The sequence below is a fragment of the Pectinophora gossypiella genome, chromosome 6 (genome assembly GCF_024362695.1).
Source record: "Pectinophora gossypiella chromosome 6, ilPecGoss1.1, whole genome shotgun sequence".
Taxonomy (NCBI): Eukaryota; Metazoa; Arthropoda; class Insecta; order Lepidoptera; family Gelechiidae; genus Pectinophora; species Pectinophora gossypiella.
In genome coordinates, this window is record NC_065409.1 from 14,605,033 (window position 1) to 14,631,950 (window position 26,918).

Genomic DNA, 26,918 nt, shown 5'->3' on the forward strand with positions numbered 1-26,918 from the left:
TTCAACACATCATACGGGTGTAGAGTTTCAGAACGGCTTAGCATTAAGTTACATATCATAAATTTCAAGTCGGCGCTTTTGTGCGAACCCCTGATGACATAAATCGTGCGGATTTTAAAAATATACTAGAAAGTACTTTTACTACTTAGTGCTTCGTAAAGTTGTTACTATGCTCAACTTAAAACTCCTAAACAAAAGCAGATATGGGTATTGAAAGATTAAAAGAAGTATCCGATAAAACACTAACTGATAAGCTCTCTCGCAAACAACCGTGTAAACATACGAGTACCTACCAATACTGATCTTGTCAGTTTGGGAGGACATATTGATAAGATCGGCTCTAGCGGAGTTGTCCATGAAGCGGATGCGAAGGTCCGTGGGTGGAGCCCCTCCCGCGCCTCGACTCGCCATTCTAATTAGCCCATTGTGGCCGCAGTTGAAGTTTGCGATCGGCCGGCCGGCAGTCACGCCGCGACTGTCGACGCAGACGCACGTACGGACGACGCTAAAACTGACAATACACGCGACCCGGCACGAGTGTGATGACGATAAGTGATCGACAGTGCTCCCAGTTGATAACAAACATTATCACAGTTCACTCGATGCGACATGTGGATATCCCCAGATAGACAGTGCTAAAGTTCTTGCGCAACACAAGGTAAAATCATTATGCTACGTACTAAAACTGGCACCATTTGTGCGACGATCAGCTGCATTAGAAAATGCATCGGATATTTTGGATACGCTATTGCGATTAATCATTTGCATTGCACACTTTGATCATCTGATGATTGACAGGCGTTAGAAGAGCATAGAGATAAATATTTTGAAATTGACTGTCTAACACAATAATGCATTAATGAGAGCTTTATATGTTCAAGACGAATAAGTACGTGCCCGCAAATAGGTACTAGAAGAACAAGTTACTTGAAACAAACAACCTCACTAAACAATAGTTAATTATCCTATACATAAGTATTCGTAATTTGTGCAATTTGTTACCGGCAAATGGTTCATTATCTAATAATGTTTTGGTTTTCGTCTTTGCATTCCTGAGCACGATCTTGTCATACACATCATTAGAAGTCGTAATTATACGATAGTAGAATGCATAATTGATAACCGCATTATTATCGCATTTCCGCAACTTTGAATAGTGGATTTCTCTTTGAGAACTCTTCAGTGTTGTCGACCTTAATGTTACTGGAGAAATCTCAAAAGAAAACATTATACATTCTCCGACATCAATATTCTCCACACGTGCCTCTGATATTCGTATTTATGTTGCTAAAACAGGACCCTACTAATCTTCTAGGGGAAGGCTGGGCAAAGTGAATACCCCGGGCAAAGCGAATACTCTCCACTACTCCTAAAATATTAGATGTTAATTCAACACACCACTACTGTTACGTCGGGCCATCTTGGATTAATACGCGGCAAACATAGAAGCGAGAGGCCGCGTCGTGTCCCATCCGCGGAGTGGAGATTTGTGTTTTCGTAAATAAAAGATTGATTTTACGCGGTAAGTACATTGATTAATTCTCCTATATTACTTGTTCTTGATTCTTAGGAATGTCTTAATTCAGTAGCATACCAAAGTAGGTTTTTATGGTATAATTAACAGAAAGTCAGAATTATTCGTTTTTGCATGAAATGTGTTAACCTCAAAATTTACCTAGTGGGGCAAAGTGAGTAGGGCAAAGTGGATACCATATCCACTGATGACTTATTATCTAAAAAGGTCTTTTACTAGTTTCAGTTGATGAATAAATATAAAAATAAAACTGTTTTCACCGAAGATTAAGAAAATATATATAAAAGAAGACGGTAAACTAATTGAAAATTGGATTCGATGTGACATTTGTCAACAATGGTGTCACGAAAATTGTTCTGTTTTTGATGGCACATAAGGGTATACCTGTGACAATTGCCAATCTTAATTTTATAATTTTATGGTCAATAAAAGTTATTTGTTTCAGTTAATCAAAGTTATTTCTATATTTTCAGAGTCTGATTATGGGTATTCACTTTGCCCAAGTACTGTATCCGCTTTACCCGGGGTACCGGGCAAAGCGAATACAATCGTATTTTTTTTTATTTGAACTGCAGTTGATTATTGTTTAAATATTCTTGGTTACTGAAGTTCGTATTTGTAAGAGCAATAAATAAAGATTGATTTCTGATAATTATTTTGTTTTTGTATTGTAAACCTTTTCTGCTATAACCTTAAATACCTTAAGGTATCCACTATGCCCGGCCTTCCCCTACATATGCAAATTGGACGGAGCTATTTCGTAAACTTTTCGGTTAAACGAATATAAACATTATAATTACCGGAGGCGCTCTTTGATCAGCGCATTTCAAAATCGGTGTATCAAACAAGAATGACAACGAAACAGGAAATTGATTTGCGAAATATTTTCAAGCTGTCAACACTGCTAATCCTGTTTTCCAAAGCCAAGATCATAAAACTTTATTGACCACCATGTAGTGTAATGTAAAGCCCATGCAGCATATTAAACTATTCAATGCAAATGGAATTTCTCTGTAGTTATGTAATAAAGGTGCTTTGTCTCGCTTAGTCGTGTAGACTGTGCATGCACAGAACTGACCTTCGATAATAACGTCCCTTGATCGCGCATGCGCGGCCGGTCACTGCGCATGCAGTGATTCAAGTGCATATTTAGTGCGCACTTCTCATAGTAAGTTCTTTACCAAGAAGTTTTCTATGTGCCTGTAGAAGTTCATTAAATTGTAAAACACGGCTGTGAAAGTCGTTCTCAGAAGACGGTGTCTCGTCTACTTGTTGAATATATAATAATGCTTTCTTAGTAAGATGGCTTGCTCTTTCGCTAATCATTTATTTATTTATTTAACAGTTTATTTTCTATCGTGCGGGTTGTGAGGTGGATTACCAAGCTCAGCAACCCTGGTGTTAGGGTTATTATTGTACAAGGGAGATAAGATAAAAACAGATAGACCACACATAGGACAGACAAACGGTTTAGGGTATATATCTTCACATGTGTCAATCTCATTACCGTGAACGGAAAAATATCATAGAATCTTTTGTCTTTTTGCAAATATCCAGTTAGAATTTATGTAAGTTGACGACATACATAAGTTCTAACTGGATATTTGCAAAAAGACAAAAGATTTTAGGATATTTTTGTATTAGCGGTAATTATATTGACTTCCGGTGTTCGAAGAACTACCCTTCAGCTAATTTCTAGTTAGAATCTCTTCCAGCTGACAGGGACAAACAATTTAAGTCAAAGCCAAAATAGGAGAATGTGATATTGAACCTCAACACCTACTATATTGTGTGACTTAACATAGTTTCTCTCGGCCAGTGGACGGCAAAGTCAAAGACAGTTGCCAAGTTATTAATCAACCAAATAAGATCGATTAATCGGACTACTTAATATATTCTCGATTCGATTCGTGAACTAGATCGATGAGATCGATAAATGAATCATAATGCCAAATAAATGGTTTCTTAGAATTAAATTGTACTTTCTATTTCAAACTCTACTATATTTAAATAGATATGTTTATTAAACTTCTTCTCTCGGTGTGGGTTGTTAGGTCAATAACCGACCTCATCAACCCTGGTGTCGGGGTTACTATTGAACCACGGTAGGCCACTAACAAGCCTCGTGTAATGTCTACATACTTAAGTAAATGGTAGTCGGGACCAACTGCTTTCCGATAATCGGGTGATCAGCCGGCAATGTCCTAAGTCCTAACCAAACTAGGGCAAAGTGTTTTGTCTGATAAGTCCCCACCGGGGTTGGGGTCCTTTTTTGTTTTATCTCTCTTACCCGTGTTACAAGGCAAGAGAGGAAGGGGAAGACCAAGAAGAGCTTACATGTAGGTGAACTTCGTGTCTTATAAGGAAGTGAAAGAATTGGCCTTTGATAGACAAGAATGGAGAATTATACACTAACAAGCGCGTGGCTCTTAAATTAGTAATGAAGAATCCGAGGCAGAATACAATCTTTTCTCTTTGTAAATAGTAGGTAAATGTTTCTTTTATGTTATAAAGCTAAAGAAAGTGTTAAATAATATACTTTTTATTCCCAACAAGTCGAAGTGAACTAAGGGGTCACGTCTGTTGTCGTCGTGTCTAAAGTGATGGATGTACGCCATTACAAGCAATGGGCCGCTAAGCTGTCACTATCACATTACATTTATCTTTAAGACATAAATAGTAAAGGTGGGTGCAAGTGGCTTCTGACGATCTGATTGAGGAGTCTGGCTAGAGAGCCAATCTCCCAGAGAGAGATTGAGAAAGAGAGAGTCTCCCAGAGGCGAGACTGGACAATTGTAGGCGATAGATAATACGTTTTTATGAAAAATATAAAAAAATCAAAGCAACTGGTATTCCTAATAGTCATGAGTCGAAATAGGCGTGAGTTTATATATGTATGTGTATGACAAATATTATATTACTTACGTCATATTCAGTAGTGCCTTCTCCTTATCGATTAATTCTAGATATTATTAATTTATACATTTAGTAGATACGTGAGTCCTACTATAGCCCACAACGAGAAATATAAGTCAAACACGAACCTAAGCTGTATTATTCAGTTAGTAAAAATGTAATATTAAATATAATTAATGTTCCATTCGTATGATTTATTTGAAATTAATTGCGTAAAGGCGTAAGTAATAAAATATTAACTTCACAATTTTAAATTAAATTATATTAATTCTATTAACGTAAACAAAGAAAATAATATAATTATACTTAATCAGCAAGGTAAATAAATGTAAATAAAACGAATTAATCACGGAATTGTTTTTTAAATATTATAATATTATTTGAATTTAGTTAAGTGATGAAATTTATTAACCTTTCACACCAATTTCTAAGGTGGGGCAATTTAAAAAGCATTATTTCTGCATATATGAATTATATTAATTTATAACCGTGAGAAAAGAAATATTCGAATGATTGAATAAACAATAATTTATTGCCTAATTTATTTCAAATAAGTTGCCGATTAGAAAAATGAGGTCGATTCTGCATCAAAACCTTAATTTATTTCAATTAATTTGAATGGGTCAAAATTGAGACCACATTTTTTTACCTGGATTGAAACTATCGTGTCTATTACGATTTGCGAGGTTTTGTGAACAAAAATAACAACCGAATGTGATTTTTCAAAAAGGCGCTTATGCGTTTTTCTCTATAAGAGACGATAATACCTTTATATAACGTTATATGATTTAACCTCAAGCTAGTAAGTGCTAGTATAATAATCAAGAGTTTAGTGCCTATAGTTCACCGCCTACACAAACTGTAAGTAGGTAAGAGAACTGTTCATGTTTGTAACTGTATAGTTTAAAACAGTACAATAACGTATTATGTTTCATTTTTTATTGCTGTTAATATTCATATTCATATTAGCCAATATTTAAGGTTACATTCGTTAATATTTCATGAGCAATATTTTTACTACGCCCACTAAAACGAGTTATAATAATAATAAATAATAAAAATATTTTATTTCCAAGAAGATTTGTACATAAATATGTCAAATTGATAGTAAACTCACCTACAATCACCTAAAGTTTTGGGTGAAATGACCACTAATAATCCGAAAAGCTGGCAACTCACCCACTAGGTGAGTTTACACTAGGTGAGTTACCACCTAAGGCCGGGTTTCCACTGACGCGGAGATGTGCGGATTTACCAGTCACAGCGTTCGAGAGAGCGAAAAACGTAGCCGCTCTGTCACTCTCTCCCTCACGGTGATTGGTCGATTCCTGCACATCTCCGCACAGTTCCGCGTCAATGGAAACGCAGCCTAAGCCTTGTTGGAAACTCTGATCCCCAAACTAAACTCAAAGGCTTGTTATGTGTTTTTGTTTGTCAATGTCCTAACTTACCCTTTCGTTACGATCCTCGAGGGTGTTTATTCGTTGCTTAATATTTATATCTTATAAAATACAAACAAAACATCAATTACCACTATCTCAGTAAACTCATGACATTTACGAGAATACTGTAAATTTTACTGCATTGTTACCTACTAAGTATACGGGTTTGTTGTGTTTTGCCTCTTTTGGAATTTTATGTTTAAGTCGTTGCCAAGTAAAGACGGTTTGGAGATAACATAATACTATTTAGATACCGAAGTTGCGGATTTAGCATCAGCCGATCGCCTATACAAAATGCCATGACTAGGTAGGACATAGTCACTAGGTACATTACACATAGGTAACATTCATTCTTCATTATCAACCGTACGACGCCCACTGCTGGGCATAGGCCTCCCCCCAAGTATCTCCACGACGATCGGTCTAGCGCTGCCCGCTTCCAGCGGCTTCCCGCGACCTTCACCAGATCGTCGGTCCAGTTTAATTGGAAATGTTATATTAATAACAATATTATAATATATTTTTAGGTCATAATAATTTAGAAGGAAAAAATCTACAGCCAATAAACAACACAATTTTACAATTAGGGGCAATAATACTTTAATAAGCATAGGTTGACTTAATCTCACGCCTGAAATCCCTAAAGGGTTGAGTAACAGAGCTACACGCCTGTATAGTACTAAGGGGTAGGCAGAAGTGTGTAGTACACCAGACACAAGCCCACCAGCTATGTTTTAGTCCCATGTAATAGGGGGCGAGCCTATAGCCATTACATAACATTCATACATAAACTGCCTATATACGTCCCACTGCTGGGCACAGGCCTCCCCTCAATCAACCGGAGGGGGTATGGAGCATACTCCACCACGCTGCTCCACTGCGGGTTGGTGGAGGTGTTTTTACGGCTAATAGCCGGGACCGACGGCTTAACGTGCCCTCCGAAGCACGGAATCATCTTACTTTTTCGGACAATCAGGTGATTCAAGCCTGAAAAGTCCTTACCAAACAAAGGACAGTCTCACAAAGTGATTTCGACAATGTCCCCATCGGGAATCGAACCCGGACCTCCAGATCGTGAGCCTAACGCTCTAACCACTAGACCACGGAGGCTGTTCTATAGCCATTAACCGGACATAAATCCTGGAAACCACTTGATATCAATTATCTGTGATCCAAACATGAATTCAAACTCAGAGTTGGGTAATGTTACAAGCCTTTTGAGTTTAATACAAATAATAGTAATATGCGTATTCTTCTTTCATGCGGGTTAAAGTCAATGACCGACCACACCAACCCTAGTGTCAGGGTTATTACAGAGCCACCAAAGGCATACTTACTTTAATAAGTCATGAGCAATATCACGTACCCACTTTAGAACCCTGTCGCACTATCATATTTGACATTTAATGAGACTAACAGTTTCATTTGTCAAAAAAGTTATTATGACATGGTTTCAAGGTGTATACATATTAGTGCACGTGACCGTGCTCAGTTCATCTTGCAATGGATGAACCTCTTACTACCCCAATTGGATTATAGTCGTGAACTTATGTTATGTTTATAGGACTAACGCCGTAAACGACAACACAATATGATAGTTTCCAACTAGTCAAAAAAGTTACTTTTTACTAAACGTCAAAACGCGTAATTACTATGGAATTTGTATGAAAAAGCAACCGGTGACGTCATAGAAAAACGTGATAAAATGTCTCACTTATTATTAATTATTTAGTAATCAGAATTTCATAATTTATCTTTGACCTAAGAAACTACCCAATTATGATACGCCACAATAATGACACATTCTGTAGATCTGGCTTATGACGTGATCTGATCAATGCAAATGGTTTATATAATAGCACCATGCTCTCTGGAATTGCTACAACGATTCTCCGAACAGTGACTCACGCGCACCACAGCTGACCCGTTTAGCTGAGGAACGTCTTTTTTGCTCCGTAACGTTAGTCACCGGCTTATCAATGAGTTTACTCTTACGTAATCGTCATCTGATCACGCTACGCGATTGGTCGCCGATAAAAAAAAAACTTCGGGCTGTCACGTGGTCAAAGGTATTGAAATAATTATTCTTCTTCTTCTATCGTGTGTGGGTGAGGTGGATTACCAACCCCATCAACCCTGGTGCCAGGGTTATTATTGAGCCGCCATAGGCCCCTGATATGACTCATGTAACGACTACGTACATGCATCAGTAAGTAATAACCGGGACCAACGGCTTAACGTGCCTTCCGAAGCACGGATCATCTCAAAACAAAAAAAGGAAAAAAAAATAGAATACATTAGAAAGAAAAGGAAAGATTAGAAGGAAAGATTAGATTTGGGATTATTAGGAAATAATTATTTTTTTATAACACTTATCTGGTGATGCTTAGGGAAAACTTACAAAGAGTCTTAACTTCTAAAAAATTCTGACTCAGACGGCATTCGAACCCGCAGATCTTGTCAAGCCTACAGATCTGTTCAATATCTAAAGTTGGTAGAAGGTCGAAGAACGGAAGTAGGAGAGGAATAAAGTAATACCAACTTAACAAACTAAATGAACATTAAGATAAATATTGGAAATAAACATTAGTGAAAGGAGAAAAACGTTATAAAGAATAAATTAACAGAGTCCAAATAAGATGGTGATTGTCATCTTCTATCTTCTTCTAAATATATAAAAGGAGAAACTGACTGACTGACATATCAACGCACAGCCTAAACGGCTAAACGTAGGCACTTGAAATTTGGAAAGGACGTAGCTTAGGTACTGTAGAGGTGCATTAAGAAAGGAATTCTCGAAATTCCCACGGGAACGGGAATTAGCGGGAAAAAACATTTGTATGAAAAAAACATTCTCATCTCTGAATTCTAGACGAAAGCTTATAGGTACTTCAGGGTTAGCCTCCTCTGATCGTATTTTCCTAAATTTATATTAAACCAAATTATCATAAACTAATAATCTAAAAATTAATAACAATTCATTATTTAACTGAGCTACTTATACAATAACCTCATTTAAAAATAATAAAATTAAGCAATTTTTAAACTTTTTCCCACACACACAAAGATCTCTCTTTTATAACACGCCACGCGGACGATGTCGCGGGCAAAAGCTAGTTATGTAATATGGTTCTTTTAAAAGCTAAGATCGATATCATGCTATTGTCCCAACTTAGTAATGTGTGGCATTGTTTGGAACTGAACACGACAGTCTTTTCTTACAGTCTCCTCGAGCTTTAAACAACTTCTTATCAAAGGTCAACGGTTAACCGTTTTCTTTTTACGAATGTGACAAAACAAATATTTTAGTTTATTGCCTACCTGCAATCATGTAATCCACAAACCTGATTATTTTTGCGTCTGTTATTATATGCCCGATTTATTAAAAGCTTATCTAAATTATGCCTGTAATAATAATGTTAAGCGTCACTATAAACATGTAAATGTGGTGTTTCGATGACGCCGGCCGGCGTGGCCATGACATCAGCGGCGTCAACGGCGTTTGCGCATGCTCGCGTCATTCGACGCGAATCTCGGACCGTTCTACCCACAGGGTTAATCATCGATGTCACAACAATCGCGTTATCATAATTGGATCTCACAATTGAGCAATCGTGTCATTGCTAATGCAATTGTCAATCACATCTTCAAATATTCAAATTATACCTGACACAGGTCAATAAGCATCAAGACTATCAAGTACCACTTCAGAGACAATAAACGCCTCTTAAACTTTATTGACAAGCCGTCAAAACCTTTTATGTTCACATCTGCTGATTGACACCTTGCCTGCGTCGGCGTTTCCAAATAGTCCGACATGAGCCTGTAGGCGGGCCCATCAATATGCGTCGCGCGCACCTCAGATCGACACACTTGCGCGTGCGCTGAGTACCCGATTCACTGTTGCCGGACTCTCTGGTGACTCACACATCGGTATTATATCATTTATATCACTATAGTTCCTTTGACCCTATTCAACGGGTTCAATAAGTGCAACCTATTGTCCTTGCGCTGAATTCAAAACATTTATTTATTCCCCGAACGGCAATAAAGCTAGTACTCTGATAATAAAATAAAGGTTACCCACATACATTGTGCTATCTCGAGTGATTGCTGTTAAGTCTAGCTGTGGTTATATGATTAGATTCAATTCTACCTTAACCACAGATTTTACCACCTGTGTTTTCAACACAGTATATCCTGAGCCAAGTAGAATAAAAGATTGCTTGTCAGGAAGGCCCAATAAACTACAAACCTCTTTCGACGTGGCTTGGGCCTTTGGTGCCTCAATTCAACAGTAACCCTGACACTAGGGTTGTGAAATCAGTGATCGATTTCATCAACCCACGCGAGAGAAGATATAATTTTCGAAATACTTTTTGGATTTTCGACGAATGCAAGTACCACAAGGACCAATTTTTGCCGGTAACCTTATCAAAAGCTTTACCCAATTCTAACCCTTTAGAAATCTACAATAGGCCTTCAACGGTCTAGTTGAGTCCTACTTACATCGTTCCTTTTGTCAGTGATTGATGATTCTATTTTAATTAGACTATTGTTGGACATTTTAATCTTTACAGGCTCCACAATAAAGGTGAGACCTTCTGGTCGAAATAATTAAGTCTTCTCGTGTTGATTGGCTGTAAAGATAAGCGTTCGCCTAACAGTTCTGAACGTATCACAGGGTCATCAAAATGCTCTGTTTTACTACCAACCGTAACAGCATTTCTAGTTTTTGCTACTTATAGGTACATATTATAAACTCACACCTGTAATCCCTGAAAAGGGTGAGCAAACCCACAAGTAATGAAAAAGCTATTGATGCGAAATTCTAAGATGAATATGATTATTCGTATGGTGACAGCCTTTCAACCCAAGGCCTTATAATATTTATTTTAGAATGGACACGACCTATAGTATGTTGGTTTTTACGACAGTCTCAGATCTGAATGCGGTCTATGAATTTGTAACTCTAAGTGTTTGCTTGTGCTGCAGAAGCGGGCCGTTCGAATCGTTGCTGGAGTACCTGTCAAAACTCATGCTAAACCACTATTTATCAAACTAAAGATTTTAACACTCTGTTCACAATATATCTTTAATATCGCAAAATACGTAAGGACCAACATTTCCCTCTTTTCTATGAAATGTGAAGTACACACTTACAACCTTAGAAGTAAAACCGAGTTAATGCGACCCTTGTGCAGGCTGGAAAAATCAACTAAAAGTATTCATGCTATTGGACCAAAGATCTACAATAAAATCCCTGCCGACATAAAAAATTGTGTAAACGATTTCAAATTTGAGAATAAACTAAGAGAATGGCTTGTTAAATGTGCCTTTTATAACATGGATGAGTTCTGTAATGGATAGATAATATGTTGACATCACTGATATAATTATGTATTATTAACTATGGGTACTTGATATTTATAAGTAGACATTTGACATGTAAAATTTAAAAGTTTTATGAATAAATGAGTATGAGTATGAGTATGAGTATAAGCATAGTAGAAATTATTTTACTATTTCAATTTCAACCGTATCAGCGAGTATATCTATGAGGTCGATTTTACTACTTATCCGAAGACGAAAATAAATACGTTTTAAATTTTCAAGCGTTATTATACTATCATTCCGAGCATGTAGAAGTATTGGAATCATTTGATTCAGAACCGTTTATTCCTATTATACCTTAGCGCACATTACATTACAGACAAACTTTTGTTCATCGTGTTTGTCTTTCTCATCTTCGTGTGGGTTGTTTAGGTCAATGATCGACCTTACCTGACTCTATTAAGCCTTGAAAAGCTCACATGGATCACATATTTAAGCGACAAGGCCGCCATTTGCCATTTATCTAATAATGTGTCTTTTGTAACTATTTCCTTTTATTTTGGTGCAATAAAGTTTATTTGAATTTGAAATGAATATTTAGGATACGTTGCTACTCTGCCTATTCTACTACGGATAAACTTATTCAATGCTTATCGGTATCGACTCACCATGATCATAAATCCTTTCAAATAGAATCCTCTCAGATGACATTCGCGCCTAACTGAGCACCCTCAGACCTGTCCACTGAAATTTTTGTACCATTTATCCGGCCAAGTAGTTAATTCCATCTGAGGCAAATAAGCCAATAAGATTATGAACAAGTTTACGAACGCTTTGGTCGGTCAAATTTATTACACGTTCAAATAAACCTAAATTTCGTTTCATGTGGTCAGCTTAATTGGCGAAGTAATTAAATTAATGAATTTAATTATACAGGGACTTTACATACAATGTGGTGTAATTTCGTTAATAGAATGTTTACTACATTTTCTATTATTATACCTGCTGTAAAGACACCTGCATCGTTACCAGGTTATAAATTAGTAGAAAGCTGTACAGTTGACGTAAACTACAAAGAATTTACATAAACAACGCAGTGAGCATCTCATAGTCAAGCTACCCGTGGTGACTCCGGAATATGTTGTGTATCCGCAATTTCAATAGAAACACGACAAAGGTTAAGATAACAATCATAACATATCCTCTTATTAGAAAATAGACAACCATTGGTAATATGGAGATATACGCACCCAAATATACTGAACGCGAAATATCATAGGATTATGTTAGGACAATCTATAGTGCTATTATCTGCACGTAATTATTTAACAGTGTTACAGTTTGTTATAATTACTAAAGTAAGGACTGGAACGAGTAGGGCCCAGGATTCCAAGATACAGGGTCTACTTAGTTTCGGTTCCTGTCTTCCACACACGGTCCCAAACTATGAAATTGATGTTTGTGGAAGAAGAAATAAATGTTTTTTATCTTTTTTATTTTCTCATCCGCCAAACAAGTAACCAAAGTTCTCCCTCGTTACAGATACCAGAGTTCACCCTCGATGGCAGCAGCAGCGTGAAGCACAACGGCAGCGCCAAAGACCTGGCCTCCGTCATGGAGAACCTCAAGAAGAGCAGCCTCCGCCACCAGAACCAGACCTTTAATACGCAGGTGACCAGCTCATCTTCGCAACAGGTGAGGGGTCAATAAACTCTTTAAGGGCGTAACATACTACCCTTACGACACGCTTCCTCGTAATCTACCTTCCTTACGATTCGATTACTCGACATACAACAATCCTGTCGATACAGCCAATGAACAAGAGAACCCCGTTTCTTAAAGTATTCCCTCTTTCTTTTTCTATGAGCCCAATCAGGACCGCTTCTCTCAAACATAATATTCTGAGACGTTGCCCTGAGTTGCTTTTGCCAATATTATGATATACCTATTTAATTTATATTGATATAAATTCTCAAATACAATGACAGATATTTTGTGGTACACCAGTTTTACAACTGGTTTATTTTAGAATATATTTAGCGCGTAAAGCTACTGTTATAATAATAAAATTATCAAAAGCAGACTCACTCATGCGAACATAACCAAATGAGGAAAATTCAAGTCGCTAGAAACTGGAATCCACACGTTGGAATTATAAATGACTTACGCCTGACGATTCAATACCTAACATTTTGAATGGGTCACGAGTCACGACTTGTTACTTATAGGTAAGGACCTTATGATTATGACTCACAACCAATTGTTTGGAGAAAAGACCCAATGGTAATATTGGCTGCATCTGGTGACTGGCATCCAAGAGACCTATTTTTGTTTTTCTGGTCACTAAACAATATTGTATCGGTGACCAACTTGCGCCAAAGCCAAAATTACTTGTCTGAAAACGCGGATGTGACTACGAGCCTTTCAATTCAAATACGAATAAAAAGAGATGTTGAAATAAAATGATTTTGGCAACAGCAACTGAATTGCATAAGCCTGATTGCCAGAACAGTGCAACTATAATTTTCAACAAGTATATTTTACTAATTTAACGATATTTGTCATTATGATTTACTGATTGTGAATTCTCAACAAATGCGCCTGGGTTTGCTGTAAATTTAGATAGTGGTGTATTTCTGAACGGGCGCGGTCGGTTCATAAAATGGCCGGTTTATTTTGAATCCGCCCAACGCAAGTTACGGGGAAAATAAATAAAATTTATACGCAAACGCGGACACCGCGAGTTTGTATGTACCTATTGTCGGCGCAGGCGGCGAGGTCATCGGGACGCATAATTATTTTGGAGGTAATACACGAAATTAGTTAGAGTTCGTCTTTGTCTCAGAATCAGCACAATCTCACAAACAGCTTTGGTTTGAAGAGACATCTTGGATTAATTATTATCAAAACGAACTCTCTTTGAACTTTATACAAATATCATTTCACCATTCAAATAGGCTGGCACTGACAGTATAATGTAGATGTAATAAACCTTATTAACAAAATAACCGATTCTATAAATAACCTTATTAACTAGCACGTCATTGATAATAAATTACATTTCGTAAAGGAAAATCTATGAACAATTTTATGTAGATCCACAACAAGTCCACCAGCAGATGACCAAATCATATCCAGCACCTACTATTTTAACATTAGTACATTTTCCTTGTTAAAATCCGAAAAAACTTATTTCGAATCGAAAGTGTAATAGCACCCCTGAACATCTGTTTGGTTCTGAAAAACTAAAATAAACAAAGTGTGAAGTTTGCGTGCGGCAAGCCGCCTCCCGCTGTCTGAGTCTGGCTGATTGCCAAGAACCATGCGACATGGCGTAACGTAGGACCCTGGAGTTCTTGTCATTCGCCCTTAGGGCCTCCTGCGTCCCATTAGGGACGAAAATATCATTTTAAATGTATACAAGCACCTTTGACTCTTATACCATTCCTTTGACACAGTTAAAAACAATCACATCTTAGCGTCTTAGAGAGAATACTACTTGCTCATCAGTATTTTATACATAATCTTTTCGATTCAATCTTCATAAAGTCTGACAATGCCAGCCAGACAGCATAACCTTCAAATTACTAATCAAACTAAATCAAACCTTTCTTAAAGTCGCTTAGGACACACACTTTGAATTTAAATGCAAGTTTAAATAAAATCCACGAGGACAAACTTGGTCAAAATTTGTCCTCAAAAAGTTCTTAGTAACGTACTGTCCAGATACTTTCGAGAATTCATTTGAGTGCCTTTTGTGATCTGATCGCCCACGCCAGAATCTCGACGAATCTGTACAGACGCGATGGCCGTTGGTCTGCTACCGCTGTTTCGAGGCAGGTTCAAGGCCCTTGCTGCATCCACCACCCACGCTTCATGAATCATTTGATTCGCTTCTCAATCAGTGTCTACTGCCAAAACTGATTCAAGTTTCTTTACTATGTAACGTATTTTGGCATAACGCTTAATTGAGTCACCCACTTGTCCTATTTAATTTTGTTTAATCTTTGAAAACAGGCGGTTTCCAAAATCCATGCAATCTAGTTTATAACGCAAAGTACTTATGTTATTTTTATTTGCCAAAGTCTATTCTTAGTATTTTCACGTCTATACCCCATGTGAACAAAGCTGTCGATATTTAAATCATGTCAGGCTAGCTAATTTTAAAAGAGCTCCGTTATTTTAGTAATTCTATTTCGTCGTAGCCCTGACTTTATTTACTTCGCCCGCTGGTGCGCCAACGCGTGACGCTCAGAAGCTTCCCTAACATTGGCACTGAACTCCACAGTTCTAGTCTAGATTACGAGTACGAATGACACGTGCTAGACCTTACGTCTACATTTTCTTAAATACCGAGTAGAATATCAATCGCTGTTTAATTTCCTGAAACGAGTAGAGTGTCACGAGGTCGTATTTGTTTACATACAAATGCATTATCAGTTGCGGTCAAATGCACATGAACTATCGCACAATGTTGCGTGTGGCTCTGCGTGATAGATAAGGAGTTTGACGTGTTTGTTGTTTACAGATGGTGTCGAGTACGACGTCAAGCACCGCAGCGTCGAGCCAGCGGATGCAGACGTCGTCGCAGCGGCTGCAGCACATGGCCGCCTCAGAAATGAAAGCCAGCTCCATGAAGTCAGACCTCACTGAACTCAAGAGCTCCATCTCTGAGATGAAGAATTTAAGCAACACTGCCGCACTGAACTTGAACTTCCAACAAAGGTACTTACCGCAGTATTACGCAACGCATCGCTTGACAACGAATATGTTGTCTATTTAACACGTAGGCATAAGTTTTACAATTAGGCAGAAGTTGGTCGACGCGAGCTCACCTGAGCGACCTTGGCCCTCGGCCAATTCCACGCTGTTTCCTCGCCGCGTGTGCAGTGCCGCACCGACAAACAATAGCAACGCTACATTCCCGGGAGCAGTGGAATAATTTACGATCCCATTTCATTTCTTTACGTGCATATTTTGCTAAGAAGCTTACTCCAGTGTTAGTGTGTTTCAGTGTGGTTTTTCTATATTTCCAGACTGAGAAATTCGATGGAAAACATAGTGGACCAAGATGATTTGGGGGAGCGTCATTTGCCCGACATTAGGGATCTGAGCGAGATGAGTGATATTGGGGATATGGGGGATATTAGCGAGTTGTCTGGAGATGGCCCGCTAGTGACTTTTCCCGAGTCAGATACCCCGCCGCCTGTGAGTGACAAGCCATTGCTGTCGGCGAGCGCTGGTTCCGTTGGCGCAAGCGCTGCTAACGAGCTAAAGTACAGCGCAGCTCGAATGACGTCAGCCAGCCAGACTCGCGTGGTTGGTGAAGGCTACAGTGCGACGAGGTCTGCAGCGAACAGCTCCAGAATGCGAAGCCTCAAACAAGGAGACCTGCACTACGCCGAACGGAGCGCCGCTGGAGCTTCACATCGGTTGCTTCAAGCAGAAGGCCTCACCGCGGAACAGAATGCCGCATATCTTCAAGTAAGTAACATTTGTAATTCAAATACCACATATTTATCATAAAGTGGCTGTACACAAACAATATAGATCAATATTAGCACATTTGCAAATCAAAACAAGCTTTCAATTTGACTATTTACAAATACAGTTTGATCGCAAGTACAAAGAAAAGAAAATGATTATCAAAAAAATTGCGCAAATAAAAGTGCAAGTGTATAAGTGTGAGTGCGTAGTAGTAGGTGAAGGCGACGTCGCGTCACTCGGAGCCAGTAAGGCGCGCCGAAGGACGTGACCTCGCGTGACCGCTCCGATCGATACCCTCGACTGCCGCGCCGCCGAATCGGCAGTTTCCAACGCTTTCTTGCCACGATAACGTGCTTCGGGATGCGCCCAAAGAACGCAACAGTAGCGTCATGATGTTCATGCGTTAATTGTTTACAATGGCGGCGCGCGTGGTCGCCTGGGCCGGCAGGATGCTCCGCAGAGGAGGATCTCCGGGGGCGGTGAGCTCATTTATCTCCGTTCGCTTATCGCACAACGCAACATGCTCCGCTCAGTCGCTGCCTGACCGTCGTGCGCGCGAGCACACGCGGAAGTCAATAATTGCGCGTGCGCGCACCACTAGTACACGAATAGTCGGTCGAAAATAGCGTCGGAATGTCGGCGGGAGGGGGGTCGGCCCCGTGGCCCGTCCACCGAGGCGTCCTGTCGCGCTTCCCTCCGCAAAATCCTTCGGTGAGAGTCCATTTTCTCGGAAAGTTCTAGCCGTCCTTGAGAACGTGACGTCAGTACACAAACTTTAAAATAATACTGAAAGCCCACGAGTTCCGCGCGATTGGCCTATATCCAATGGCTGCTAGGACGTTATAAGAGAGCCATGACGTGGTAATGTTTTCCGATATCAAATCAGTTCGGTCCGGGAAGAGCGGGTTGCAATATCATTAAGAAATCAGTGTCGGAAAATCCACCATGTCCTCGCGTAGACGGTTGAGACCTAAATTGCGTATCGCCATAGCTGTAATTATCGTACAATATTTACTTTATGAGTCATCGCGTGAAAAATAGTGTCGGTGGTTGCTAAGATTGATAACAAGTTCATCTTGATCGCGGGTCACTTTATAAAAGCAGTGTGTGTGACAAATCCGGCTTATTCACAGTGATTGTTTCTCACGTGTTGACAACCAATTAGCGCCATACATCTAATTGTTTCTAGTAGAGTGATTAACTGTGATTACTTAATGAATATACTACATTCATGTAATAAAAGTGATGTCTCTGGTGTTATAGGAGCAGAGATCACTGAAGGCTGGTGAAGTGACGGCGAAGGAGGCGAATAACATGTCTGCTTCGAGCTCAAGACTGCATACTGAGGAGTTCAGTGCTGAGAAGAAAGCAATGGCGACGGCACAGGCGCGACAGACTGTCACGTCCAGCGGCATGTTCAGTCACAAGGAACATTCCAGTGTGGCACACTCCAACATGACCATCTCCAATAAATCCATGTCCACAAAATCTTCCACGCTGCTCTCATCTCAGGTTAGACACAATTTATTTTGTTTTATTGAAAACACTTCGTGTATTATTTGCGTCGTATGGTATTAACTGCTGGATCGTAGAAATGGGGAGCGCTAAGGGAAATATTCCTTTACAATATGCCCTGACCTTCGCGTGCCTTATAACATAACTCCTCGCGATCACGATTTAATTCCAATTACTCAGTAGCCACTGTATCAAACAAGGTTACATAACATTCATACGCTAATAGGCACGTTCCACGAGTGTTTTACGTAGGTGTGACTTCCCCAAAACAACAGATTTTAATCTAAAATTCTGGCATTTCAGAGGAGTCAGCTGCTTAATGGCACCATCAAGCCAGGCGATGAAGATCTAACAAATTTGACATTCGAAGATTTAGATAGATTAAATACTAATTCAAATCAGAAAGACGTTGATATGGCAATACAGAAATATTCCACCCGAATGAACGCATTTATTAAGTCCATTAAAAACAATGAAATGGATATGAAGAATGCGTCAGTTCATTTCAACAAACTGAACGAAATGTTGAGAAGAGCATGGGCAGTGCCGACATACGGCCACGAGCTGGGCTATTCACTGTGCAACGCGTTACGGACATCTGGTGGGCTCGATATTTTAATGACTAACTGTTTAGAATCAAGCAATCCAGATCTGCAATTCTCCTCGGCGAAGCTTCTTGAACAGTGTTTAACGACAGAAAACAGAGCGCATGTCGTTGAAAACGGTCTCGAAAAAGTCGTAAATGTCGCATGCGTATGTACAAGACACGCAAACTCGGTGGACCATTCAAGAATAGGCACAGGAATATTGGAACATTTGTTCAAACACAGCGAGGGAACGTGCAGCGATGTTATTAAGCTAGGAGGTTTAGACGCTGTACTCTTTGAATGTAGAAAGAACGATGTTGAAACATTGCGACACTGCGCTACAGCGCTCGCCAACCTATCCTTGTATGGCGGAGCAGAAAATCAGGAAGCCATGATAAAGCGAAAAGTACCAATGTGGTTATTCCCACTCGCTTTTCACAATGACGACAATATCAAATATTACGCCTGCTTAGCTATTGCTGTTTTAGTAGCCAACAAGGAAATCGAAGCAGCTGTTTTGAAGTCAGGTACCTTGGATTTGGTAGAGCCGTTCGTCACTTCACACAACCCATCTGAGTTTGCTCGTTCTAATCTTGCACATGCTCATGGTCAAAGCAAAAACTGGTTACAAAAGCTTGTCCCAGTATTGAGTTCAAAAAGGGAGGAGGCGAGAAATCTGGCAGCTTTCCATTTCTGTATGGAAGCCGGTATTAAAAAGCAACAAGGAAACACGGAAATATTTAGGGAAATAGGAGCGATTGAATCGTTGAAGAAAGTGGCTAGTTGTCCCAACGCTGTGGCATCTAAATATGCAGCACAAGCCTTACGTCTTATTGGTGAGGAGGTACCGCATAAACTGTCACAGCAAGTGCCACTCTGGTCCATTGAGGACGTTCGAGAATGGGTGAAGCAGATAGGCTTCGCTGAATACGCAACAAACTTCTACGAGAGTCGAGTTGATGGAGACTTGTTGTTACAAATAACCGAGGCTAATCTAAAAGAGGATATTGGATTACAAAATGGAATCAAACGGAAAAGGTACTTATCCCATATAGATTACGTTATCTGTTTAATTTGTCTTTTAGAAATTGATAAGTAAATACTAATATCTTATCTGTAATTTCAGATTCACTCGAGAGTTGCAGCAACTGAAGAAAATGGCGGACTACACATCACGAGATACCGGTAGTCTGAACGATTTCCTATCTAGCATCGGGCCAGAGTACACTATCTACACATACTCCATGTTGAACGCTGGTGTCGACAAGGAATCTATCCGAGGTCTGAGCGACGAACAACTGGAGAACGAATGTCGTATTAGCAACAGTATTCACAGGCTACGGATCCTGAACGCTATCAGAGGTAGGAATGGCCATAAATCAGTTTGATAACTTCCTCAGGCCTATAAATGTTGGTTTTACGACGGCTGTAATATCATAAACGTATTTCCTGGTATCTATTACCGTGTCCAATTTAGCGTGTTGTAAATTACGTGCAGTATAAACATGAAAGATCAAAGAATGTGGCGTTTATATGGCGGTGTGTTTTCAGCGTACGAGAGTACCTTACCGGACAAAGGCGAAGAGAATATGGAGAAGAATTTGGACGTGTTCGTGAGCTACAGGAGATCGAACGGTTCGCAACTGGCTAGTCTGCTGAAGGTCCACCTCCAGTTGCGAGGGTTCACAGTGTTCATCGATGTGGAGAGGCTTGAGGCCGGCAAGTTTGACAACAATCTCCTGCAGAGCATACGACAGGCCAAACACTTTTTGCTGGTCCTAACACAAAATGCATTAGACAGATGCAAACACGATAACGAACAGAAAGACTGGGTTCATCGGGTAAGTTGAAGATTTGTAAATCATTTTAAGCAGAGAATAGATAAAGTCGATATTCCATGATTTTGAGTAACAATCGAAGGCCGATGTCTAGGTGTGCGTCAAGCTAGCGGCCTCAAAAAAAAAATGGGCACGAAAAAATAATTTGACCATACCAAAAAATAGTACTCTTATTGAAAAAAATAGTACCTGTTGTAAAAAAATTAGTACCATCACGGTTCCGGATTTATAGCCATGTTTTATTGCACTTGCTAGCTTGACGGTGAGCGAAATTTGGCGAGAGTTAACGACAAGGTCTTTCGCTTTGATTTAAACGCCAAAAAATAGTACCGAAATAGTACTCACCCCCTGCAAAATACCGAAAGTAGTACTTCAACGGTCCCAAAGTTATAAAGGCAGTTCTTTGATCCCGCTAGCTTGACGTTTTGAAAATACCTATTATCTGGGGAACGCTTGCATACTTCAGTATGTAACTAATGTCAATAAACTCGTATGAAATAGTACTCCCTACCATCATAATTTTGATCCGATTCTCTTTGTAGAAATGTTAAAAAATCATCATAACCTATGCCATACATTTGTTGTTGATACAGTCACGTAGACAATTACATAACCTCACAATTTATTCGTAAGTATTGCCATTTTGGAGGTCTACCCTACCATTTCTTTGCACTTCAGAGTGCTGCTATTACAAAAAATTCCTATTGCATACACCCATATGCACTAATTTTAATAGAAAATGGCTGCATGGGTCTAGTTTTTATCGAAAACAATCTGTGATTTTAATACATCATAATACATTTTTAATCTGCTGTTTTATTTTATAATTTATACCTTCATGTTGAATTTGTTACGGATCTAAGTGTTTGTTAATAAACAATTTGCAGTATTTGTAGAATAACTCAAAGAGTTTCAACAATGATATTACTTTCTTCTGACAACCCACACACTTCACCAATTTTTACCCAAAAATGGGGAAAAATACTAAAATCTGACAACATTCTTGACCATGTGTAATAATTTTGTTCGCGACTGTACTTGTCTTGATAAATGTATGACATAGGTTATAATGACTTTTTGACATATTTCTACAAAGAGAATCAGGTCCAAATTATGATGGTAGGGAGTACTATTTCATACGAGTTTATTGACATTAGTTACAAACTGAAGTATGCAAGCATTCCCCAGATAATAGGTATTTTCAAAACGTCAAGCTAGCGGGATCAAAGAACTACCTTTATAACTTTGGAACCGTTGAAGTACTACTTTCGGTATTTTGCAGGGGGTGAGTACTATTTCGGTACTATTTTTTGGCGTTTAAATCAAAGCGAAAGACCTTGTCGTTAACTCTCGCCAAATTTCGCTCACCGTCAAGCTAGCAAGTGCAATAAAACATGGCTATAAATCCGGAACCGTGATGGTACTAATTTTTTTACAACAGGTACTATTTTTTTCAATAAGAGTACTATTTTTTGGTATGGTCAAATTATTTTTTCGTGCCCATTTTTTTTTTTGAGGCCGCTAGCTTGACGCACACATGTCTAGCAGTGAGAATGCCAATGAAAAATTTTATATATTTTATATCATTCCACCTCTGTTTCCACAATTTTTTTACGCCTTTCCAAGTCCTTGAACTTTTAAACTATTCCTGTTATTTACGACATAGGCGGTACTAATTTTCTCCCACCCATTTTTAACTCTCTTAACCTCCTCAGACTGAGATTTCCAGACACAATAGTTAAACAATGGGGTTTGGATTTTAGAAGGATATTCAGTCTTACGACTTTTAACTTTTTTGACTAAATGACTACTCTATTTACAGGAGATAGTGGCAGCGTTGCAATCACAGTGCAATATAGTGCCAATTATCGACAACTTCGACTGGCCCGAGGCAGAGGAGTTGCCAGAAGACATGCGCGCCGTGTGCCACTTCAACGGCGTGCGGTGGATCCACGACTACCAGGACGCGTGCGTGGAGAAGTTAGAAAGGTAAATAGACAAAAAATTAAAAAGCCCCTGACCAAAAAGAAGTACTCAATTATTATGAGAAAAGGTTTAAAATGCTAAACCCTGTAAAAACCAAAAAATTACTTATCCCACATATGCTTGCAAGCAAACTGAGCGTGTAACATTTCTATCACACTTAACAAACGACCTGATGACCTTGAAGACCTGAACCGATTTCCACCAAACATAGCTAAGAACACTCTCGACTTATATACCTTTCAAACAAAAACAAACCGCATTAAAATCGGATCATCCGTTTGGGAGCTACGATGCCACAGACAAACACGTACACATTTACACAGACACGTCAAACTTTTAACACCCCGTCGTTTTTGCGTCGGGGGTTAAAAAATGACTAGTTAAAGACTGCTATCTCAGTTGTTAGAGTATTTGCCGGGTCAAAGATTTATTAGAAATTCATATGTCAGGAGTTTGAGGACATATTTAGACTTTTAATCATTGCAACCAGTGGGTCAGGTAGTTAAGCTAATCGTCTCGTAAGTCTCAAAAGTAGCGACTGAAAAACTAATCTTGAAACATGATTGTGATTTATTTCCAGTTTCCTTCGCGGCAAATCGAACCTGGCACGCAACGAGGGTCCGTTGAGAGGCCGTGGCGACATCCAGACGCCTGGTACAGCTACAATTGGGAGAGGACCACCCAACTACCAGCGCATGACCTCCTGCGAGAGCAGAGGCAGCGATAAAGCGGATTGACTAGAGCTTTTACACACCCTGCCGCCTGTTAGGTATGTAATTATAAAAGCTTTTTACTCCCCTTACAGTTAAACGCAAGGCCGGTCATAGGATGGGTGACCACAAAAAAGTTTTCATCTCGAGCTCCTCCGTGCTTCGGAAGGCACGTTAAGCCGCTGGTCCCGGCTGCATTAGCAGTCGTTAATAACCATCAATCCGCACTGGGCCCGCGTGATGGTTTAAGGCCCGATCTCCCTATCCATCCATAGGGAAGGCCCGTGCCCTACCAGTGGGGACATTAATGGGCTGATGATGATTTCCCTTACAGTATTATTACAAATATTTTTACTTTACTTGCTAGTTTCGATAGTAGTTCTTAACTTGGGTCCGTGTTAGTAACTACATTGACTTAAAAGATGCGTTGCTGTTGCAGTTTCTTGTCATTTCTTCTCAGCCATAACACCTTGCGACATGACGTAGATTCAAAAATGTTAAATTGACCTTCAACAAGTTTATCTATGATATATTACGTTGAATAAATGATTCTGATCTCTGATAACATAAGTATGTTTGAAGCGACGATCCGAAAAGTATTTAAGTATCATTCATAACAGTGAGGAACTAAGGAGGTACGATTTAATAACGAATAATATTTCTTGCCACAGACCGCGAAGAAGCCGCCGATCCGTAGACAGAGCTTCGCCAGCCACCTCACAGAGCTTCGACCAGTTGCCTAGTAGTAGTAGCACGTCCCACAACGCGTCACCAGAGAAATCCCTATACAGCCTGCCTGAACGACTGGCCGAGAGTAGCGACAACTTAGACGCTAGCGAAGTGGAAAGGACGAGGAGGTGTCGCAGTTGCGAGGGCATCCTAGAAGCGGACGAACAAACGCAAAAGCAAAACGCCCTCCCCACTCCCCTCGACGCCGCCACACAAACTAAAAGGAAGAAAAACTTCATGGACAGATGTGTGAACAAAGTGAGACTGTGCTGATAATTGGTGCAAACGTTACAATGTGCTTGCAGAGTGTGTAGTTGACTGCCTATTGGACTTAATCGCATATAAATGTGAATATTATTTTAAAGTACAAAAGTATGCACAATCGTGTAAATATTTTGCGTATTTAATTTTTTATTTGTCCCGATACGCACATACATTGGTTGTTCTAAACGCTGTAATCTCAATGGGTGTATGGAAGACCAGAGATGAGGGCGGCACCCCGCCGTGTTGTCGGAACACCGCACGAGGTGCCGCCGACGTGGACGCCAATTTGCTATTCGTTGTAGTATGGCAAATTGCTTTACAGTACCCTGACATAGCAATGAATAATTTAATATCTCTCTATCTCTTCACTCTCTATAGAATTTACAAATGAATTTATGGATGTATTTTATTTCTTTTTAGTATCTTGCCAATGAAGTATTTGTAAATTACAAAAGTCGTATGAAATTATAATTTGCAATGTGATAGCTTAGATCTTCTTAGAAATTATGGAATTGTTATATTTTAAATTTCGCTCGAAAATATTGATTATGTTGCTATAGTATAGTACCTAATTTATTATTTGTACAAGTTATTCTGGAATTGTCTAGTGCCTACGCCTATTATTATGGAATTGTACAAAATTGTATCTTAGAATTGTAACGTAGTCATTCAATATGAGTTAACCATAATGATAAATACCTAATTTACCGAAATTATATATTTGTGTAATATCTTTAACCATGAAATAAATGGTATTATTAAAAATAATGTGTACATTATTTATATATGTTGCTTTTCCTTCTCATAGAATCTTGCAGTTACTTGCAGAAAACCTATTTACACAAAGAAATGAGTACAATTGTCTAGTGTGATAATTTATCCATTATAATAAAACCATTGAAATAACTTACCAATATTTGCAGCCAGCACTTCTCTCAATTAACCTGTTTTAGAGTAAAATTAAACAAATAAAAATCTTATTCATCAACGATTTACCATTTAATAATTTTAAAATGCAGCACCATAATTAATTACATCAGAAAATAAATGGTTTTTACATAAAAGCTGTAACAACAATATTTTATCTAAAAGTTAACGATAGGGTAGCTTCCAACTAGTCAAATCAGTTACTTTTTACTACACATCAACAAAATTGTTATGGAATTTGTAATGAAAAAGTACACTGACAGAAAAATGCGATAAAATGTCGCACTTACCTATAGGTAATTTCATTTTTCTAGATTTAAATTCAAAAACAAGTTAGATAAAAAGAAAACATATTTTGCCAGTTTTAGATCTGTCTTTATTTAGTAATCAGAATTTCATCATTTAATCTTTGACCTAGGAAACTACCCAATTGATGGCTAGTGCAAGTTGTGTCTTATAAAAAATTCATAGAATCACCTCCCGAATCAGAATCCATTCCATAAATAAATACACACATGCAATAATTACTAATAAAACACTTCAGAAAATTAGCTTAAACCCAAGGCCTGATTTTTCAATAGTCTCATTAAAACACAGTGCATAGGTATATTCTCTTTGAGACAGATAGTGTCCATCTGAAAAATAAAGTTTTCCAATCTTTTACTATTCCTTTAGCAAATAATTTATCAGTTTATTGAAAAATCATAGGGCCCAGAATCCACTTGAAATAACCAAAACAATTTAATAATTGACATGTAACATACACAACACAGCTCATCACATCTCTACATTTGTGGAGCTTGGACCTTATATGTATAACTAACTATACATAAAGTAAAACCACCAACAACACACATAGTGTAGTGTATTGTAGTAGTAACTACTATAATATACTACATTATACTACAATTATATACAATATTATAAATTCAATACCTAGATTATTTTAAAAATCAACAGACTAACTACATTTATTCCTTTTACAAGATAATTATCTACAAACCATACAAAACTATCAATATATCCCTCATCCAAAATTATGTCTCTATTACCGAGTATTTCCTGTACAAAAAATATCACAAATTAACCTGAATTGAGAATGAGCATTCGTCACATCCAATAACAACTTTTTGAGTCTTGTAATCATTCGCTTCCAATATATACGTTCCTCCGCATCTACAGTTATATGTGTACACACTTTCTTCAGCATTGAATTCCATTTCCGAGAGAGATATAGTGTCATAAAGAAGGAAATCACTATGTTCCTGGCAACATAACTGAGCATCATACAGCTTTCTACTTACTGGATCCCTGAGCACAGACCAGGCTTTTTGTATGAGATGAAATGAGTCACACTCGTTCTGCATTTTATCTGGATGCGTTGTCAAGATGAGGTGTTGGTAACTCTTTTTTAATTCTTCAGTAGAGGCAGATTTGTCGCACTGAAGGACTTCGTAATAGTTTGTATTAGTGTCTGTTACCATTTTAAGAGATTTAACTTACGTACAACATCAAATACTAAATCTATCTTCTTATTAGTTTATTTATTCATACTAGAAATTATTTTTATTTATTAACGTAGGTAGCTTTGCGCACACAACACAACACTTTTTTTTTTTTTTGTTTTGGTTTTCCCCGAAGGGTAAGGC

At 38.6% G+C, this 26,918-nt stretch overlaps 1 protein-coding gene across 4 annotated transcripts in view; it reads left to right on the plus strand.

The window, feature by feature from the left end:
- The window catches only part of LOC126367745 (NAD(+) hydrolase sarm1), a 98,938-nt gene extending 73,817 nt beyond the window's left edge, over nt 1-25,121 (plus strand). For 3 of the 4 annotated variants that reach the window (XM_050011455.1, XM_050011456.1, XM_050011457.1), the window contains 10 exons: nt 12,769-12,921; nt 15,755-15,951; nt 16,263-16,710; nt 17,977-18,225; nt 18,532-19,853; nt 19,942-20,177; nt 20,367-20,656; nt 22,476-22,642; nt 23,220-23,408; nt 24,021-25,121. In XM_050011455.1, the coding sequence (XP_049867412.1) occupies nt 12,769-12,921; nt 15,755-15,951; nt 16,263-16,710; nt 17,977-18,225; nt 18,532-19,853; nt 19,942-20,177; nt 20,367-20,656; nt 22,476-22,642; nt 23,220-23,376 (3,219 nt within the window). In that variant the 3' untranslated portion in view covers nt 23,377-23,408; nt 24,021-25,121. Of the gene's footprint in view, nt 1-468; nt 659-12,768; nt 12,922-15,754; nt 15,952-16,262; nt 16,711-17,976; nt 18,226-18,531; nt 19,854-19,941; nt 20,178-20,366; nt 20,657-22,475; nt 22,643-23,219; nt 23,409-24,020 lie in introns of those variants that run through there. The other variant, XM_050011458.1, reaches the window with a different exon arrangement.
- The last annotated feature ends 1,797 nt before the right edge of the window (nt 25,122-26,918 follow it).